General features: G+C 43.7%; 1 protein-coding gene across 2 annotated transcripts; it reads left to right on the plus strand.

Moving 5' to 3' along the window:
• Positions 1–1,178: 1,178 nt before the first annotated feature.
• On the plus strand, positions 1,179–15,355 carry LOC105888711 (prosaposin). 2 transcript variants are annotated; one of them, XM_031578961.2, is made up of 15 exons: positions 1,179–1,327; positions 6,052–6,185; positions 6,786–6,860; positions 7,071–7,196; positions 8,268–8,489; positions 8,691–8,834; positions 9,345–9,401; positions 9,833–9,838; positions 10,885–11,106; positions 11,321–11,413; positions 11,944–12,127; positions 12,498–12,661; positions 13,518–13,598; positions 13,920–14,027; positions 14,306–15,355. In XM_031578961.2, the coding sequence occupies exons 1-15, from the start codon at positions 1,297–1,299 to the stop codon at positions 14,339–14,341; spliced, it is 1,683 nt and encodes a 560-aa protein (XP_031434821.1). In that variant the 5' UTR covers positions 1,179–1,296; the 3' UTR covers positions 14,342–15,355. The 2 variants fall into 2 exon arrangements, with proteins under 2 accessions (XP_031434821.1, XP_031434822.1); XM_031578962.2 differs by lacking the exon at positions 9,833–9,838.
• The last annotated feature ends 5,840 nt before the right edge of the window (positions 15,356–21,195 follow it).

A 21,195-nucleotide genomic window follows, 5' to 3' on the forward strand; every position in this document is an offset into this window, starting at 1 on the left:
AGGATTCAGCTCGCACTGACATTACAAAAGTGCACTAAATAAAGAACACTACAGGCTATTATACAGCGGGTAAAATAAGTATTGAACACGTCACCTTTTTTCTCAGTAAATATATTTCCAACGGTGCTATTGACATGAAATGTTCACCAGATGTTGGTAAGAACCCAAGTAATCCATACACACAAAGAAACCAAAACAAATACATTCAGAAATTAAGATATGTGTAATAATGTGAAACGACACTCAGAAAATGTATTGAACACATGAAGAAAGAGAGGTGCATAAAGGCATGGAAAGCCAAGACAACAGCTGAAATCTATCAGTAATTAGAAAGCAATCTGGCCCCTAGTCAGTGCAAAATTATATCAGCTGGTTCAGTCCCAACTGATGGCCTATAAAAAGGTGTCTCATTACCAAGGTGTCACACAAGAAACACCTCATGATGGGTAAAAGCAAAGAGCGCGCTTGACCTTTGCAACCTTAATGTTGCAAAACATACTGATTGCATTGGTAACGGACACATTTCTAAACTTCTAAATGTGCCAGTTAGCCCTGTTGGGGCCATAATCCAGAAGTGGAAAGAACACCATTTCACCATAAAAGTAATGCTCTCAACTGCCATGGCTTGTATGCGCGCTCACCAGGCAAGACTCTATTGTTGATGAAAAAGCATGTTGAAGCTTATTTAAAGTTTCCTGCACAACATTTGAACAAGCCTGTGAAATACTGGGACAATATAGTCTGGTCAGATGAGAGCAAAATGTAACTCTTTGGATGCCATAATACACACCATGATTGGAGGACAAATGGCACTGCACATCACCCTAAAAACACCAGTTTGGAGGTGGGAAAAATGGGGACGTGTTCAATACTTATTTTACCCGCTGTATCTCATCAACACTATGTAGTTTTCCACGAATCCATATGTCCTATAATTATAGTCTAGCCTACACCATTTTATTATTTTATTTAGCAAAAATCCTTTGATTCTCCAAAACCGTGCTTCCGTCCTTTTTTCCATTCACACCGCAAACTTTAGGGTAGACGTCCTGAAATGTCCAGTTAAATGAATAAAACTGCAGAAGGGGGCGACAAATCCTTACAACAAAGCTAGCACAAGGAAGCGCACACTCCCAAAACAAGCCGTCACATGTTTGCCAGAGTCACCTGACAAAGCCAACATAAATACTCTCTCTGAACATTTCGTTCTGCAATGCAGTAGGCTAGCTTCATAGGCGAGAGAAGACCACACAAAGAATTGGACACAAATCAACTTCTCACTAATTGAGCGACACCATGCTACTTCTCGCTCTCTTTATCACGACAGGTAAGTTATTTATGAAAACAGCACTACTGGTTTGATGAGTAATGATTCTATTTTGTACATTCATTGACGTCTATGAAATCAAAATCGGATAGACAACACGTTAGCCATCTGACGTTAGCTACTGTCGAAGTGAAACTAGATGGATGGGGATAATCTAAGGTTAACGTTACCTGCAGAACTACGCTCAAAACGTTGACGGAATTCGTTTGCTAGCACCCAATGTTAGCCAATCCATTTATCGCTAAATTTGTTAAAATAACGTTACTTAGCTAGCATTCGATAGCTAGTAGTGCGCACGCACTGTAGATTGTTTACTACATGTACCCTTTAATAATGTGTAACATTAACACAATTGACAACAAGGCTCTACCCTGAGATGGTATGCCGTGTATATGATTATTCTAACCATCCAAATGGCACTAGTCCGCTTGCTAAAACGAACTTCATATAGTTTATTGCAGCTTCTGTGGTTGGAGGATGGTAATGTTACGGTAACGTTATGGTAGCTAGCCAGGTAACGTTAGCTATGTTATTAATACAACCTTGCAAGTTGGCGATATCTGATAAATAATTATAATTGTAAGTCATTCATAATGTAATAACTGGATATTGAAAACCAATATCCTTCTATTGAGTTGACCATGGCGGTCTGGTAAGTTAACCTTAGCTAACGTTATCTAACTGCTAAGTATGACACAACAAATTGCTATCGCTAGCTAGTTAGCTAACTTTCAGGGAGTTGCTGTTTGTTATCCTGGGTAGTTGGCTAGCTGACCTTTTTTTTTTTTTATCAGGTACATTTTTTTTCTGCTTCCAGATAGTTTACCTCTCAAATCTAGTATCTCTGAACTCAGCTAGCCCCCATCTCCTTTGTTTTCATGTTTGCTTCCATGTTGTTTTGTAACACTCCCATGCTGAGGCACTATCAACGTGACAAATACATGACTTGTTCTTCGGGACCTGCTCATAGTGGTAGAGTTATACTGGAAACTAATTTGAACAGTATTGCCAGACGTGTCGTTTAGTTATTCAGCAGATCTAAAGTCACCCTTCTTATTTCAACTAGAGGCTTTTCCTCAACTCTTATCATACATCAGTGTTTTCTACAGGATTTTGTGAAACTATGGCGAGTGGATCTAGCTCGCACTTAGCGGGGTCCGGGGCCTTGCTTCCCCGGAAGTAACATGTTGTATATTTTAAAGTTAAATGCATAAATCTGGTGCACTTTGAGTGCAAAATGGCGACGAGAGATCTATGAAAGACTTTGTGGCCAATACATTTTTGTGCTTTAGTAATTTAATCATAAACACGGTTGTGTAGGTATGATCGGTGACGACACACCCTAGGTAATTAATGGAAAGCATTGTATACATGGACTGTGTTCGATCTTCTTGATTTGCCTCCACTGTCAGAATTCGTGAATAAATCAAAAGGGTTGGTTGCCTCACAGTTAGGGCAAGTTAAAGTTCTACAGGCAGATGGTGGGATTCCTTTGTCGTCCAACCCTCAAGCATGATCTCCTTGAATTATTTAGTAAAGAGTTTATGCCCGTTCAGTTTGAAAATGGTGTGGCGTTTTGAATAAGCGGTCATGCCTCACATGATGCATAGTGAACACATCCTCTTTTAGCTTCCTTTTTTATATAGGCCTATCAGTAAAAAAATATAATTAACTAATTTCACCTTTGTGCATCAATTCATTTTGATAATGTATCCTCTCACTGAATGGAATGGCTCTTTTTAGGTCAGTAGCACAGCCCGCTTAAACTTTGAGGACCTTCCTATTGGGTTTTACCCACAAACCTACAGAAATTATTTTATTGTCAGTCTGATGTGACGTTTTATGCAAAACAGTGGGTATTAACAGGTTTTTCTCATATGTTCTAGATGTTTCATAATGAGTCAAACTGCTTTGTCTGCCTATTATTAGTCTGGGAAGCAGTTCAGGGGTCTTCTGTGTAGCACTGCTGTGAATTTAGTTTTAGGTTTGATATTCAACAGACATTTACTCCGGATCCAGCAGTGTTGTCTTGCTCAGTTTCACAGACTGATATCCATACCAGATGTTATCACTACACTGGATGAATAAGAAGCAACTCTTATATCAACACAACTTGTATGAATATTGTTATACAAATCCAGCAGTTAATTTTTTTTTACTGAAAAGTTTAGTTTTTTGTTATTGTTGTTCATTAGCTTCCATGTCATGTGACTCCGGAACAATGCCGAACCCGAAGGGAATCTCTGTCGAATATCCAACCCAAAACTAAATTCACAAAAAAAAAAAAAACACAAGGCTGACTGCTGTCAGTTTTTTATTGCACAAACGACTCACTGCAACACACACTGCAACACACACTGCGGTCTATGTAGCAAGGTCTTGTGTTTTAGGTCCTGGTTTGCCTGGGGTTAATCATTTCCAAACTTGTGCTGACCCACTTCTGTATGAGTCGGGAGTGAGATGCTTTTTCTTTCTTTCTTCCTTTTGTTCTAGACCTGTTTTTAAACGGTGGTAAAGTTCATCATTGTATCATATGTATAGATGAGGTTTTTGTTTTTCCAATGTCCCTTTAGCCTTGTCACTCCCATGTTGCCAACCCCCCCCCCCCCCCCCTTTTTAAAACCTGTTCCAATCGGGTTTGGTTTTGCCTGAGATTTAATAAATAGCTGGTCAGAGAATCTTGCCAGTTTTAGGTTTTTCCCCTCTCTCGAGTCAAGACTTGTTGGTATGACGCCATTGTGCAAGTCTGAATAAAGCCCACTCATTGCACCCGCTGCCTGTGTTTAGCATGCGCGGCAGGTCCTCGCTCGGCGCACTGAGCTCTCATCATGTGATGGTGACTCTGTGGGTGATTCACTCGCTCACTTCATGAAGATCTTGGCCACTGTGGTCTTAAATCCACTTCTGAGCTCATGACACCTCACTTCTCTGCCCTATAACCCCCTTCACTACGCACTTTTGAAACAGGCTATTGACTGCCTGTTGAGATAAAGCAGCTGGTCAGGTGACTATGCTGGAGATGTGCTGACACTGACATGGACTATTTTGACAGGAGCCAAGTAAGCAAACACTGCCTGAGGCCTAATTGCTCAAATACTTGTGCTTTGTCACAACCTGTCATATGAGCACTGAACTCTTGTTCCCTAGACTAAAGTAACTGGGTCAGCACAAAGATGGGTCGGCCTAATAAAAAAAAACACCCAGACAGCCATGACCGCTTACATTACATAATGCGTATAGCAAAAGAGGTTAATGTATACTTGTCTGGATGATCCCAAACCACCATCTTAAAGAACTGATGTGACTGACCTTTTGATTTTAATATGACTAGATGATCGCTGACGTGAATGTTAGTGTTCCCTGTGGGATTGCTGTGCTCCAAGCATGTGAGAGTCTTAAGCTCGTTACTTGTGAGCAGTGATCTTGCCTCCCGGGTGTGCAGCCTGGGTAAACACCTAACTTTATCTGCTTTCAGTCATGCTTGACCTGATAATGGGTGTCTGGCTCATGTAACATTCTGATTTGCCTCTGGGTTCTCCCTGTCTGAGATTCCTGTGGTATTTGTGGTGAACATGTGCACAGTATCATTCGCCCACAAGTAGGCTATGTCTATATGATTGCACAGTGTGTAGTGGCTGGAGCTCAGGCTTGTTATTTCTATGGCTAAAGAAACACAGGAACAGGAACAAAGGAAAAACGGCTGTTGAAACCATTCAGTTATGAAATTGGGAATTGGGATTTTGCAGACCCATGAGGACTTTGGACTGTAGTCACACCATCCACGTCCGAGTCGTCTGTTTCTTGTGATTCTTCAAAGCTGACTTTTGTTCTGCACTGTTTGAAATGCACACCGTAGGATAACCTCAACCACACCGTAGGCCTGGGGCTCTCGGTTCCTCTCAGCACTGGCTTTTTGCAGTTGAGGAACCTTATACTGTCTGGGTGCTTTCCACATCACGTCCCTAAAGTTTCAGATCCCCAAAAAATCTCTGTATTATTCTTTGTCTTTGTCTGTCTCCACTGGTTGCTTTTAGCACGGTGATGTGAAAACCGGAACCCAGTGGACGATGTGGTCAAGCCTCCTGGTTGAGACTGACCTTTCTGTACTCTTACACTTTGCTTTTGTTACTTCTGATTACAGTGGACGATGTGGTCAAGCCTCCTGTTTGAGACTGGTGGTGGCTCAACTCGTTCCCCCTCCTGAAAGCTTTGATTTGGTCAAATCGGTTTGAGAAATTGAGCTGACCGGATTACGCTTGTTTTGCTTGGCCGTGACCAGACCTTATTAAGCTAGCAGTAGATCCATGTTCCAGATCAGGGAATTACAGCGTTTGCTAATGAGTAGTGTTTTGTGCTAAGGACCATACCATACAGACTAATTGGACTGTTGCCTTATTGTAGTTGTAATGGGACAAAGTCTTGCCTTTTTTATAGACAGTTTTGTCTTGGTGTTAACAACAACAACAGCAGCGTAAAAACAACGTGACTCACCTGATACAGAGCATACAAACACACCTCTGGTCAATAATGTTAGAGCTCGTTAACTTGTGTGGGCTGATCATTCCATCTGTAGAGACATGGCTTTGGCTGACCTTGCACTGAGCCCTGGGCTGTTTGGCCAGGACCTCATTACATGCACCTGATCCCATCAACAGGGAGCATAACAAACATGACCGACATTAACTCTCCCTCTCTCTCTCTCCTCTCTCTCTCTATCTCTCTAGCTGTGGCCACCCCCCTGCTCGGGACAGAGCAGTGTGCCCGCGGCCCCCCCTACTGGTGCCAGAATGTGAAGACTGCCTCCATTTGCGGAGCCGTGACCCACTGCCAGCAGAACGTGTGGAACAAGCCCCAGATGGTACCTTAGCCCCTTCTTCACCCCTAACGTGTTCCTATTTACTGAAGTTCCTGTTCCCTGTTTCCTTTAGTTCCTCTAGAAAGAATCGGTTCTGTACAGTCTTGCAGAACTTGAAATGTGTTCATATACGCATGAATCATCTGGTAGAGCATAGAAGGAAGCAAGCTCAGACTGATTGGTGCAGTTCTTGTGCAATTCATGTTTAGATAAATAAATGGATACTTAATTCAATGGATATTTTCCATTGTGATAAAACTGGCATCCTAATTTCCATTCAGTACAACTGTGGTCAGGTTATTCACAGAAAATGCAAATTGTTCTGAAACACAAATGGACATAGGCAGTTACCATTCTGTACAACCCTTTAAAGTATACATACATTCTGTACAACCCTTTAAAGTATACATACATTCTGTACAACCCCCTCGAAGTATACATACATTCTGTACAACCCTTTTAAGTATACATACATTCTGTACAACCCTTCAAAGTATACATACATCCTGTACAACCCTTTAAAGTATACATACATTCTGTACAACCCCCTCGACGTATACATATTTCTGGCGTGACTAACATGATATTCCTGTTCCCTGGTAGAAATCTGTGCCATGTGACCTGTGCAAGGAGGTGCTGACTGTTGTTGAGCAGCTGCTGAAGGACAATGCCACAGAGGTGAGCGCAGATATGACCTTCTGTGGTGTCTTAGTTCAGATGTGCTCTTGTGTTGTGTTCCCTTAACTGTGCAAATGAATAAGGGAAATTCTTGTAATTCAGTTTGCATTCCACTAAATTACGTTTACGGTCCTCATTTCACCGCAGACTAACATCATCTTTGGATGCTTTGTTTATTGTGTGTGTGTGTGTGTGTGTGTGTGTCTCTAGGCTGAGATCCTGAGCTACGTTGAGAAGGCCTGCACCCTAATCCCTGATGAGGGCCTCTCTGACAAGTGCAAGGAGCTGGTGGACAGCTACTACCCCATCCTCATCGGCATCATCAAGGGCGAGCTGGTGAGTGGGGACTGGGCAGCCATCTTGCGTCTCATCCCAAAGAAAGAAGTCCCTTTAGTGAGATTTTAGATTGGAAGGCGCTCTAAACTCATGTAGCTGTAACAACAGCTGTAAGATGAGGCACGTTTGGCCGGAGTCATTTTTCTACTGAATACTCATCCGGCTGGCCTTGTCTCAGATAAGTTGTGTGTGCTTAATGGTCCTGACGGATCTTAATGGTCCTGATGGATCTACACCGTGTAGTTCTGGAATAGGAGAGACCGCAGTCTGTGCTTAATGGTCCTGACGGATCTTAATGGTCCTGATGGATCTACACCGTGTAGTTCTGTAATGGGAGAGACCGCAGTCTGTGCTTAATGGTCCTGACGGATCTTAATGGTCCTGACGGATCTACAACGTGTAGTTCTGGAATGGGAGAGACCGCAGTCTGTGCGTGACATTTAGACCGCTACCAGAGACTGGAGGCGGAGGGAACAGACCTCCCTTTGTGGCTCAGGCACTCTCTGCCGTTCAAAGGGCCACTGGCTGTGTTGGATAATGGCCCCTGTCACACAATCCCTTCTTAGATGGCAAAGGAGATCAGAGGAATTGGAGTAGACCTCGTAGCTCATGAGACTAACTTCAGTCAGGTGTGTGTGTGTGTGTGTGTGTGTGTGTGTGTGTGTGTGTGTGTGTGTGTGTGTGTGTGTGTGTGTGTGTGTGTGTGTGTGTGTGTGTGTGTGTGTGTGTGTGTGTGTGTGTGTGTGTGTGTGTGTGTGTGTGTGTGTGTGTGTGTGTGTGTGTGTGTGTGCTAACATGTTCTCCCCCGTGTGTGTGTATGTCTGCTAACATGTTCTCCCCCGTGTGTGTGTATGTCTGCTAACATGTTCTCCCCCGTGTGTGTGTGTGTGTGTCTGCTAACATGTTCTCCCTCTGTGTGTGTGTGTGTGTGTGTGTCTGCTAACATGTTCTCCCTCTCTGTGTGTGTGTGTGTGTGTGTTAACATGTTCTCCCCGTGTGCTAACATGTTCTCCCTGTGTGTGTGTGTGTGCTAACATGTTCTCCCCCGTGTGTGTGTGTGTGTGTGTGTAGGAGGACCCCAGTGTTGCCTGCGGAGCCATGGGCCTGTGCAGCAGCGTGCAGGCCGCCCTGGCCAAGGCCCAGTCTGAGCTCCTGTCCAATGAGATCCCCCAGATGGACCTGTCCCAGAGGGCCGCCCCCTTCCTCCTGAATGTCCCTCAGCTGCTCTACCCTCAGGCCCCCAAGACCGAGGCCCCCAAGACCGAGGCCCCCAAGACCGAGGCCCCCAAAGAGGTGTGGTTCCGTTCTCACCGTTTCCATGTTTTATCATTGCACATGTCATTTCTGTTGTCATCTCTCCAGTCTTCACTAGTGAAATTGTTTTTTACGTGAATGAAATGAAACAAAACACTATCACGCTTTTTACTTCTAAACTGGTGGGTAAATACTGGAAGCTCCTAAATGTTCCTTATCCTCCTGCTCCTTCTGTTCCAGGAGAACGGTGACGTGTGCGAGGACTGTGTCAAGTTCCTGACCGATACCCAGGAGCAGGCCAAGAGCAACGCCACTTTTGTCAACGCCCTCATTGAGCAGATCGAGGCCCAGTGTGACCTGCTGGGGCCGGGCCTGTCTGACATGGTATGTGTTCTGCCCATAAGGGGTGCCATAGGATGGCATGGTATGTGAGCTGCCCATAAGGGGGGTGCCATAGGATGACATGGTATGTGTTCTGCCCATAAGGGGTGCTATAGGATGGCATGGTATGTGTTCTGCCCATAAGGGGTGCCATAGGATGGCATGGTATGTGTTCTGCCCATAAGGGGTGCTATAGGATGGCATGGTATGTGTTCTGCCCATAAGGGGTGCTATAGGATGGCATGGTATGTGTTCTGCCCATAAGGGGTGCCATAGGATGGCATGGTATGTGTTCTGCCCATAAGGGGTGCCATAGGACGCCACACCGTAGAAGTAGCATTTGTCTTTTATTCAACCTATGGCTCAAACATAGTGGAGTGAAGCATAACTATTGATTTAAGGCTTATGACCAGATGTTCTTGTAGGATGCGGCTCATGAATGAATGAATGAATGAATGAATGAATGAATGAATGAATGTGCTCCTCTCTCTCTCTCCTTCCTCCCCTCTGCAGTGCAAGCAGTACGTGAGCCAGTACGCCCCTCTGGTGGTCCAGCAGCTCATGTCTATGGTGAGTGAACACGCTTGGCTGAGGGCTACATTTACATTTACATTTACATCAGCCTATTTATATTTTTCATTTTTGTGTATTTATTTATTATTGCAGTAGCTCTCCTCGGTGATAATGTAGCTTCCCTGTATTCCTGTATTGATATTCATTTAGTTTTGTTGAGTAATCGATAATGGCAGGTTGTCTGCTTGCTAAGCTGACAGAAACAGGTCCAGTAATCCCCCCTCTCTCATTCTTAGTTTCAAGCCCACCTGGCCTTGCTTTCACATTCATTCACATCTCTAATCAGGTTGTTTCTTTTTGTCTTTTTACCCTTTGTTTCCTCGCCTTCATCTTTTCTCCTCTTTATTTGGCTTCCCTTTCTTTCTTTCTTTCTTTCTTTCTTTCTCTCTCTCTCTCTCATGCTGTGGTTAACTGTGCTGGTCCTCTAGGAGCAGGTAGGTCTTGCCCTCTCTCTGTGTTTGCCTTGCAGTCTCATCTTCCGCCTGTGTTCTCTGTGCTGCCTGTGCAGTGGCTCACCTGTCACCCCCCCCCCCCTCCCCGCTAACCCTGTTACTGATGTGTGACCCTGGTGTTGCGTAGAACAGATTACAGATCTAACGTGTTCTAACAAGATCCCCCCCGCATGTCGACCTTGTGGTCAAGTTGTTTGTGTTTGGTTTTGAGTTGAGTTGTTTGCTTTAAGGAACTGGAATGGACCAGTGCCATGTCTCCCTCTGTGTTTATAGATCTGTCAATCAGGAATCTCTCTTAAAAACAGGGTACCTGCAAATACGGCATACCTGTCATATATAACTACCTAGAAAATTAGGTGAACAGGTAGAAATGCTCACAATGTTTTTCTTTTTTTTCTGTAGATGCCCTTTGTTTTCATTCATTCATTTAGTCTGTCTAGTCACCAGTGTGTGTGTCAGTCTGTCACCCCTTGCACACTGTAATTGCCATTGATAACAAACTAATGACTGAACTAAACCAGCAGCAAGCAGATCAAAACCACATTGTTTGCTTGTGTAGAAGGTGGTAGTACAGCCACTAGAGCGAGCACTCATCTGACTGTACAGCTTACAGGCCTGGCTGCATGAAGTTGGCATGACCGTGTGTGTGTGTGTGTGTGTCAGTGGAGAGGCATGGGGGTGGTGTGTGTGTGTGTGTGTGTGTGTGTGTGTGTGTCAGTGGAGAGGCATGGGGTGTTTGCATGGGTGCATGACTGTGTGTGTGTGTGTGTGTGTGTGTGTGTGTGTGTGTGTGTGTGTGTGCCAGTGGAGAGGCATGGGGTGGTTGCATGGGTGCATGACCGTGGGAAAGTCATGGGCGCCATCCTCCTTGACCAGTCATGGTTGTTCTCATGCATCTCATCACATTCTTTTGAGGGGGATTAAAAGCCTCATGGTCGTGTGTGTGTGTGTGTGTGTGTGTGTGTGTGATCGACTCATTATGGATACTTATGAACCTGCCCCTCCTCTCTCCCCCCTCTCATGTGCAGCAACCCAAAGACATCTGTGCCCGCGCCGGCTTCTGCCAGTCTGCAGTGGAGTCCTTCCCTATGGAGACCCTGGTGGCTGCCAAGGCAGTCAAGTCCACCCCTATGGAGATCCTGGTGGCTGCCAAGGCAGTGAAGTCCATCCCGGCCGTCATGATGATCCCTGCCATGAAGATGGTCCCCGCCACCAAAGTGGAGGAGCCCGCTGTCGACAAAGCTGCCACAGTAAGATATGACTGACCACCTCTGGATGCCTTAAACCTCAACAGATCATTTTTAGCTCAACAGAAAACCATGTGTTGGCTGCGGGCGGTGTGAACTCGGTGACATGTGCAGTGCCACAGCCAGCTGGCTCCTTTTTTTTTTAATGGAGGTTATTCTTGATGAGTCAGCCATAAAAGCGTGTTCTAAATCCTCGTCTTTGTCTTGATTTGTGCAGAAGATGGTCCGTGCCCGTGACTCTCCCCAGTGTGCCATCTGTGAGTTTGTGATGAAGGAGGTGGAGGACATGCTGCAGGACCATGCCACTGAGGTGAGTGTGCCGCTGAGGTGAGGAACAGAGAGCTCAACAGTGTGAGCTGATGTGTGATCTAGAACTTGGTAGATACAACTATCAGAGTTGAGTCATGTTTTTGGGGTGGTATTTTTTTTCCGCTGCTGTTATGGGAAACCTACGTTGGCTTCCTGTTATTGAGCGGTATTACGTGTGTGTGTGTGTGTGTGTGCGCAGCGCCCCCTTGTGTCGTAACTGTAGTGCTAGAAGTGAGTGACATCACAGGTCAGGTGGAGGGAGGTGGTGTCATTCTCACGGCTCTTGCTCTCAGTAAACTGCTATATGCCAGTAAGCCTTGACCTCAGCACAGAACCAAGAGAAAGAATACATTGTTTAGTTCTCAGAACGCTGTTACAAAAACACAAAACTGTTTCTGTGAAGGGTATTCATGACATGGGACTTTCAAATTCTTTAAAAATAAACCACCTTTTCTTCCATATCTCTCTGTCGTATTCTCTCTCTCTCTCTCTCTCTCTCTCTCTCTCTCTCTCTCGTATTCTCTCTCTCAGGAGGCAGTGATGGGCGCTATTGAAAAGGTGTGCCTTGTGCTCCCCAAGACCCTCTCTGCCCAGTGCAAGGACCTGATTGAGACCTACGGCCAGGCCATCATTGATCTGCTGGTGCAGGAGGCCGACCCCAAGACTGTGTGTGCCCTGCTGGGGCTGTGCAAAGATGCCGACCGTCTCCTCATCCGTACGTTTGTGCTTAACACTAACTAATAAAGACTTCAAGATGCATCAGTGTGATGCACTGACCAATAAGGACCATGTACAATCACTGTTATGGGGTGAACCTTGTTGCCCACTCACTCCCCAATCAGTCCTATAGATAGATAGATAAATAAATACTTTATTAATCCCGTGGGGAAATTCTGGTATCTTGCAGCTCTCTCATATTTACAATCATTACAAACAATATATACAGACAATACAATTCAATAGTTAACTCAAAGCCTATGTTTACTGTAACAGCATGCACACTAGAAGGAACAGGTTGAGTTTTATTTCAAACATGAGGCTTTTGAGCAGTTTGTCCTTTAAAGCCCCTTCTTGTGTCTCTCCAGCTGTCATGGACACCGTGCGCTTTGAGGCCGGAGGCTACTGTGACGTGTGCAAGATGGCCGTGCGCTACGTCGATGGCATCCTGGAGCAGAACGCCACCGAGGCCGAGATCGAGGACGCCGTCAGGAAGGTCTGCAACTTCCTGCCCGAGAGTGTCCGCACCGAGGTAAGAACCAACACGGCACCAGAACAGCAGTCGGGCCTCTCGACTGAACTATTCTGTTTTGCAGTGTAGCATAGGGCTGAACGATTTGGGAAAATAATCTAATTGCGATTTTTTTATTTATTTTTTTTTTTTACCAAAATATTGCGAGTGCGATTTAATATGCGATTTTTTTTTTTTTTTTTTTTTTTTTTTATCCTCTTTTTTTCCCAACAAAGCGTAATGAATGATTTAAATATGACCAACACAATATTAGATACATTTAGTGTAAAATATTCTTTCCCACATTTTACATTTTTATTTAACTGCTCATTACAGAAACAAAAACAACAAATCGGTGGCTTTGCCACTGTGCATTTAAGTAATTTAAACAGTCATTTTAAGTATAAACACTAGGCATGCACTTTTTAAACACTGTGTGCAAAATGTACCATCTTAAAATGTATTTTATTTTTTTTTATTTTTAGACCACGTTTTTTAATCGCGAACGTTGCGGTTAGAAAATCGCGTTCTATCATATCGCGATTAAATCGCAAATGCAATTAATCGTTCAGCCCTAGTGTAGCACTAACATTTCAAGCGCCAACCGGTCTATTTGTTCCATTTCCATTCATAGTTGGTGTGTATGTTGCGTCACGTTGGTGTGTATGTTGCGTCACGTTGGTGTGTATGTTGTGTCACTTTGGTGTGTATGTTGTCACGTTGTCCCAAGTGAGCTGTAAAGCTACAGTTCCTAAATTAAAATTGAATTGAAACATATGATGAGATGTTTCTCCACTGGGCCATAATTCAACATGGCGTAATGTAACGTAAGCGTCTCCCCTCTCCCCTCTCTCCTGTCTCCTCTCTCCCTGTGTAGTGTGACCAGCTGGTTGAACAGTATGAGCCCATGCTGGTGCAGCTGCTGCTCCAGATGCTGGACCCTGACTTTGTTTGCATGGTGAGGACTCCTTCAGTCATCTGATACCCATCATTATCAATGCTACTGTGCTGATCATGGGGATCCAGTCCAGCTAACTTGAGTGTTTATGGAGGTGGTGATGGCCGAGACTTAGAATTGATGTCAATTGGCCCAGTAAGGATGGTAGCTTTGTGTTGTGAGTGACTTGAGTAAAATGTTTTTGTGTGTGTGTGTGTGTGTGTGTGTGTGTGTGTGTGTGTGTGTGTGTGTGTGTGTGTGTGTGTGTGTGTGTGTGTGTGTGTGTGTGTGTGTGTGTGTGTGTGTGTGTGTGTGTGTGTGTGTGTGTGTGTGTGTGTGTAGAAAATGGGAGCGTGCCCCGAGGGCCTCAAGAAGCTCCTGGGCATGGAGCGGTGCAGCTGGGGGCCCGCCTACTGGTGCAAGAACATGGAGACCGCCTCTCGCTGCAATGTGAGGAACACACACACACATCCCTCCACCATGCTATAGAACCAAAACACAATCCACTTCAGCTAAAAGTTTCAAATATCAACCTGTTTTAGCCAATTGAGTGCAGGCACCAATCCGACCTGCATGAAATAAGCGTGTTGAGTAATTGTGGCACCTGTAGTTGAGGAATATCAGAACTAACTTCTCTCTCTGTGTGTGTGTGTGTGTGTGTGTGTGTGTGTGTGTGTGTGTGTGTGTGTGTGTGTGTGTGTGTGTGTGTGTGTGTGTGTGTCTTCCAGGCGGTGTCTCACTGCAGGCGTCACATTTGGAGCTAGAGATGAGGACCAACACCATTCAAACCTGGGAAATTAAAGGAGAATTTGTTCTAGCGCTGCTTTCCTGTTTTTAAAAACGATTGTTCTCTTTTTCTTTTCCCTTTTTAAAAACAAAAAAGAGAGAGAGAAGATTAGATTTGAAATGACCACCATTTAACTTTTTTGGCGCTAATTTAACAAGCAGAAAACTGGATGTTTTAATGAAGGGATGTCTACTCAATGGGATGGGGACGGGGCACATTTATCTAGTTGACTTTGACTTGATTCAGTTTTATTTTTTTTCTTGTGTTTTTAGTTTTGTTTTTATTTCGTTTGTGTGTTCAGTCAGGGACAAAACTATTCATTGTAGAATTGAAATTCTCTTAGTCTCGCTGTAATACTTCTTTGAAGTGCGATGGAAGAGTGAGGCTCATGCAAAAGCGCACACACACATTTTGTTTTTGAGGTGGTTTCACTGGCTGTACTCAGATAATTGTTAGTTGCTTAGCCTTGGCTGGGATAGGGGAGCAGGTTGTGCCTTGATTTGTAAAAGGAGGTCTGAGACCTCGGAAAGCAGAGATATCATTGGATGCCCCAATAGTCCTGACCCCCTCCCCCCCCCCTACCTGTCAGAATTCTAAAAATTGAATGACCTGTGAGGCCAGTGTTCTGGAATAGAAATCTAAGTGTTTGTTTTTGTTGTTTTTTTTAACCAATCCTTAACCGCACCCCCTCCCCATCATATGGAAAGTTGATCTCTTTCTTTGCTGGGCACTGATCAAGAGAAGACCAATTGAGATCAGAGGGGTGTACGGAGTGATGCAGTACTGTTGTGGGGGAGGGCTCTACATGTGCGCGTGTGTTTTTATCTGTGGATGACCATAAATGTCTGCAATCCCATGTCACTGTTTGGCCACCCACTGCTCGTTTAATCAGCGTATTTCCTTTTTTTTAGAGATTTCTCGTTAGTGCACTCAAATCACATGAGCCATCTGTAAAGAGATTCTAATTGAATTAAAAACTACTCCAAATCTATTCTTTATGTCCTGTGTTATTTCTTTACCTACTCCATGTTCCATCTGCATTTTTCTGTCTCATAGCAACCGGAGTTTGCATTGTAGTTGGTAAAATGCAGGCTAGGTTCTTATTGAAGCGCTTCCTCCAGCATTACAGATGCGTTGCACAAGTTGCCTCACTATGCCCTTCTGCTACACGGAGAACACACCCATTCTTGAAACAAGTCTTATGTGGACCTGCAATGGAAGAGGCTTTGAACACAGAATATTAGGTTTTCATAAACGGCAAACTTAAATTAATGTGACACAAATGTCCAAATAGCCAAAAAGTAAACATGTCTGAAAATCATCCAAACACACACTGGACATTTGTAGGGTGGAAAGGTGTTTAGTATTTTTTTAAAGAAAGTGAAACCAGAAGGAGTAGTAACTTAGAAACCCTTGATCCAAATAAGGTCTGCGAGTGCTAGGGGGGTGCTTTTGACCATCGGGAATCCCAAGCACAGACGCTTTCATCGGATGTAATAAGTTATTACAGCTTTTCTTATATGCTTTGGTACATTTCTTAAATCATCCTTAACATTTTCAAGACAGTAGGTTCATATCTCAAAATAATTTGTTCGAATAGCACCACACAATGGATTGCCTGCAAAAGCCTGTAACTTGCTCAAAATGCATACTTTGTCTCTAATGTAAATTAATGACATGCATTTTGGTGGCATTGCCATATTTATTGATGTCATCTTGTCATGGTTTGTACCGTAATTTCCTGACTTAACCGCGGTTTATACATTGATTATAATAATGATAAAGTAAGGGTGTCCTGTATTCGCATACATGTGTATTCTACCAGACTGTATTTAACGGGATGCTTTGGAGAACGAACCTCCGCAGAAGGTGTGCAAGGTCTCATGCCAGTTAACTGGCTATGAACTATCCTAAATTAGATAACTATCTTTAACAGCTGTTGTAGCGAAAAACAACTGTTTCAAATCTTAGAGTTAATATTTAATCAGAGTCAGAAGTCCGAGTGCGATAAACTGAAGTTGTATTCAATCCTGCAGACATTATATTCAAATCGAGAGTGGTGGTCCATGGAGCAGCTCTGAATCAGAAACCCAGTGCATTGAGAATACGGAAGAGAAACAACCTGTCTCCCGAGCTGCTTAAGTCTTTTTACCACTGTTGCATTGAAAGTGTCCTCACATAGCTACTGTATCACTGCATGGTATGTCAACTGCACAGACAAGGACAGGAAATCCCTCAGTCAGGTCATAAGGTCTGCGGAGAGAATAATTGGACTTTCACTGCCTCCCCTGGACGACATCTTTAGGACACGCTGCCTCCGCCGAGCATGTGGCATTTTGAAGGATGAGACTCACCCCGCAAACCATCTCTTCACCCTGCTACCCTCTGGCAGGCGCTACCGGGCCACTACAGCCCGCACCTCCAGACTGCAGAACAGTTTCATCCCCAGGGCCATCACAGAACTAAACAATCACACAACCCTCATACCCTCCACCCAGCACAACTGCACTTTTTTTAGTGGTTGCACAAACACATTTCGTTGTGTATCTAATGCACAATGACAAATAAAGTCTATTCTATTCATTAGCTAACCTTTAAACCCATAATTCGTCACTTTATGCAAATCATAAACCTCAAACTTTATCTAAAATGAACCAATCAGAATATCCCCTCATATTTCCACATATTTTATCCACGCTTTAGCCAATCAGAATATTCTTTGTTCACCTGTTGCCAGGGAACTTTTGGGGGGAATAGACCCTCGTGACCACATTTTTGGTGTCCTTATAATGTTGCAAAAAAAGCCTATTTGGAGGCTTCCCCTGTCCTTGACTTGTCAACATCTCTTATCTCAAGACTCCCCCATGACTGCTTGGCTGTCTCCATCGGCCTGCACCTGTTGGCCTGTTTTTCGAAAACAAGTCTCATCCCTGGGAACAGGCCTTTCTGCTTGACCTTACAGGACACTCACTTCTGCACACAGGCCTCACTTGTTGTGGCAAAACTGCTTCATGTTCAGCACAACAATGTATTATAACCATGATTCTCAACACAGTTCGTAGTTTCTAGCTGGCAAAATATGAACTCATTTTAATATGACGTGAATATGAACACCAGGCGGGCTTTCTACCCATCATAACTATATGCCATCAGCGTATTACGCTAGTACCAGTCATTCATATATTTACGGTTAGCTCTCTCTAGCTTAAGGAACCATCTTAACAGCTGGCAGCTGCTAGCCATTGATAAACTCATGCTGATAGTGTCAATATGAACTTGTAAATAAGCTGCCCAGGAACCCTGAGGGTTTCTACCTTTTCCCTTTATAATTGTATAAGTTAAGTCGAGGAGCCTTTGCTACACCACACTTACACACGTGGAACAGAGAGGAAATTACGCCAGGCTGCTCTTCATAGACTTCAGCTCTGCTTTCAACACGATCATACCAAGCAGACTGGTCACCAAACTGATGGACAGGGCTCTCACAGCAAATCTGCTACTGGATCAGAAATTTCCTGACAGACCGCTGCCAGAGGGTTAGAGTAGGATCCCATCTCTCCTCAGCTCTCAGCATCAGCATCGGCTCCCCGCAGGGCTGCGTGTTGAGCCCCCTACTCTACACCATCTATACCCATGACTGCACCCCCACCCACCCGAGCAATGCCATCAAGTTCGCAGATGATACAACCGTGGTGGGGCTCATCTCAGGAGGAGATGAGACTGCATACAGGGAGGAGGTGCAAAGGCTGTCGACATGGTGCACCTTGAACAATCTTGTCCTCAACACCTCCAAGACAAAAGAGCTGATAGTCGACTATAAGAGGAAAAAATCGGACATGCAGCCTATTGCCATCAATGGGGAGAGAGTGGAGAGGGTATCCAACTTCAGATTCCTGGGCACTCACATCGAGGAGGACCTTTCCTGGACCAGAAACACCATTGCACTGCTGAAAAAGGCACAACAGATGCTGTATTTCCTGAGGTTACTCAGGAAAAATAAATAAAAAAAGAAACTGTTAGTGTCCTTTTACCGCTGCTCTGTGGAGTCAGTGTTAAGCTATGGCATCTCGCTGTGGTTTGCCAGCTGCACGGCAGCAGAAAGAAAGGTACTCCAGAGGGTCATTAACACAGCGCAAAAAGTAATTGGCTGCTCTCTTCCACCTCTTGAGGACATTTATAAAACACGCTGCCTCAGAAAAGCCCACAGCATCCTCAGAGACTCAACACACCCTGGTTACCACCTATTTGAACTGTTACCCTCAGGGAGACGCTTTAGGACCATGATAGCAAAAACAGACAGGCTGAGAAACAGCTTCTATCCCAGAGGGGTAGAGAAGTCGTTTAGTAATCAGAAGGTTGCTAGTTCGATTCCCTGTCGAAGCGTCCTTGAGCAAGACACTGAACCCCTAATTGCTCCTGATGTGCAGTGTGCCATCAGTGTAAATGTAAAATGTGCATACAACCTTGTAAGTCGCTTTGGATAAAAGCGTCTGCTAAATGACTAAATGTAAAATGTAAATGTAAACTTAACAATGCACAAAACTGACCTGTATTTGTCTCTCTGTTGTGTTATATGTCTTGTGTTTTTATAGTGTAAATATGTATATATATATATATATGTGTTCAATCTATATTTTTATTGTTTTTGTGTCTGAGAGCTGCTACCTTAATTTCGTTGTACTTGTGCAATGACAAATAAATATATTCTATTCTATGCTATAACATTAGCTAGATAACTAGCTATCATTTCATGCAAATGGCACTCTTCCATTTAAGCCGTTTAAGGTTATTGAAAAAACATAGCAATTAGATAACCATAGCAACCAGGAAACACTACATTGCCTGCAAAAATATATATTTCTAAATCAGCTAAACACTAAAAGGAAGTCTTGCAGGTGATGTGAATTGCTCTCTGATGTGATGTTAAAATACATTAAACAATCCTGAAAGAAATAATTGGACATCAACCAGGCAAGGGCTTACTCTGATATCAATGTAATGTTAGCGAATGAGGAGGAAGTCCCCCTCCAATGCCCTTCTTGAACACAGTCATTTAATGGTTTCAATTCCCACTGCAAGCATGTCAGACGATTATCGTTCATGGGTCGCCAGGGGATCAATTAACAATTTGACTTAAACGTGCAGCATCCATTCCCACACCATAACAGCAACACTAAATAAATGCTCAAGAAATGGTTTTCACTGTGCGTGGGCTATTTGTGTGCGCTTGTTCAGTGAGGGGGGTTTATGGCATGGCGTAAGACACTCCATTTAATACACATGTTTGTTTTATACAATTACATAAAATAGTGTAATGCAGTTTATTTACGGTGCAGTTAATAGTCGGGAAAATAGGGTAGTCATGAACATAAATTCATCCTGGAACAGCTTTTACTGTAGCTGGCACTCATAGTAATTCGTCAGTCTACCAGATTATTGCATGTCTCCAACTAACTCAACATGATTGTCTGACAAACTTAATGCTATTGATGTAACTGACAGCAATTTCGAATCAACAAGGTTCCAAGTGATTTGATTGATTTCCTGCATCCTGCTACGATATTCTTCCACACAGACTGGACAGTAGCAACAAATACAATCTGCTGGCATGGCACATCCACCCCACTTGAGTAACTCAGCATACATAAATACCATGTCACTGCAACTGATGAAGTATTACAATAACTGGTTTAATCCATTTGCATGTCATGACTTACAGGATAGATACCTAGATGCCTCGGGGTAAGACTGAACAGCAGACGATTGTACACACACCCTTTCGCAGGAATGTGCAAAAGCGTTTGCAAAATATTCAAAGGAATGAGAAATGACAGTTCTGATGTGAGAAAGGACAGTTATGATGTGCACAAGTGACTAGATGATGTGCACACGTGACTAGATGATGTGCACAAGTGACTAGATGATGTGCAAGTAGAGCAGTTTTGAGAATTTTAATTCTGATCTGAGAAATGTACCACAGTGACTGGCAAAAACTGTAATATGAAACGCTTGAAAACATGAAAATACACCATTTCACTGACATGAACACACAAATGAGGCAGTAAATCCATTGAAACAAATGACAGTGTGTGTGTGTGTGTGTGTGGGTCTGAAAAGGGGTGTGGGGGGGGCGTAAACGCCTGTAAATGAGGAGTCTTACACTCATGAGTCGGGGCTGAGGGAGGTAGACTGCGTACGGAAATTACAAACCGTCTCGATACTTTTTTAAAACAGACTTCATATTGACCTCCCGCTTCTGACTATGAACACTAGAAAAAGAATGAGAGATGTGGAGGTGCGGAGAGGTGGAGCACTGCTAATATTTACATACTGATCATTTTCTGGGTATTTGCTTAACAAAGTGAAGAGCTCCGGGGCAGTCAGTGAGTCTCACACTCTCCAGCCAGTGAGCTTCCTACCTCCCTGAACTCTCTCGTGAGCTTTGCGAGGTGGCTTCTGTGCATGTCTGAAGCACACTTGAAAGGCAGCCTAAATGCCAAGTAGATAGATTGAGGAAGTGAACGTGACTATGAGAAGTTCAGCAGGCCAACTCAGCAGGCTGTCGTGAGGATGAGGCAACACAGAGCGTGAAGTCTTAGACCAGTGACAAACCAGTCGTCTTTTTTATTAAAGACTTCATCAATCAAGTCAGTAAACAATGAGATCAGTCATCCACATGTTTAGACAACACAACGACAACAAAATCATAGGGTCATTTGCATCGTGATTTCTAAGATTTTCTAAAATTTTAAATACAATAAAAGAATTAAAAATAGACTTAAAAAGGTAATGCATACAGTAGAGACCCTTGCCTGCACCACTATTCAAAAT

Source organism: Clupea harengus, chromosome 13 (assembly GCF_900700415.2).
Source record: "Clupea harengus chromosome 13, Ch_v2.0.2, whole genome shotgun sequence".
In the NCBI taxonomy this organism is placed as follows: domain Eukaryota; kingdom Metazoa; phylum Chordata; class Actinopteri; order Clupeiformes; family Clupeidae; genus Clupea; species Clupea harengus.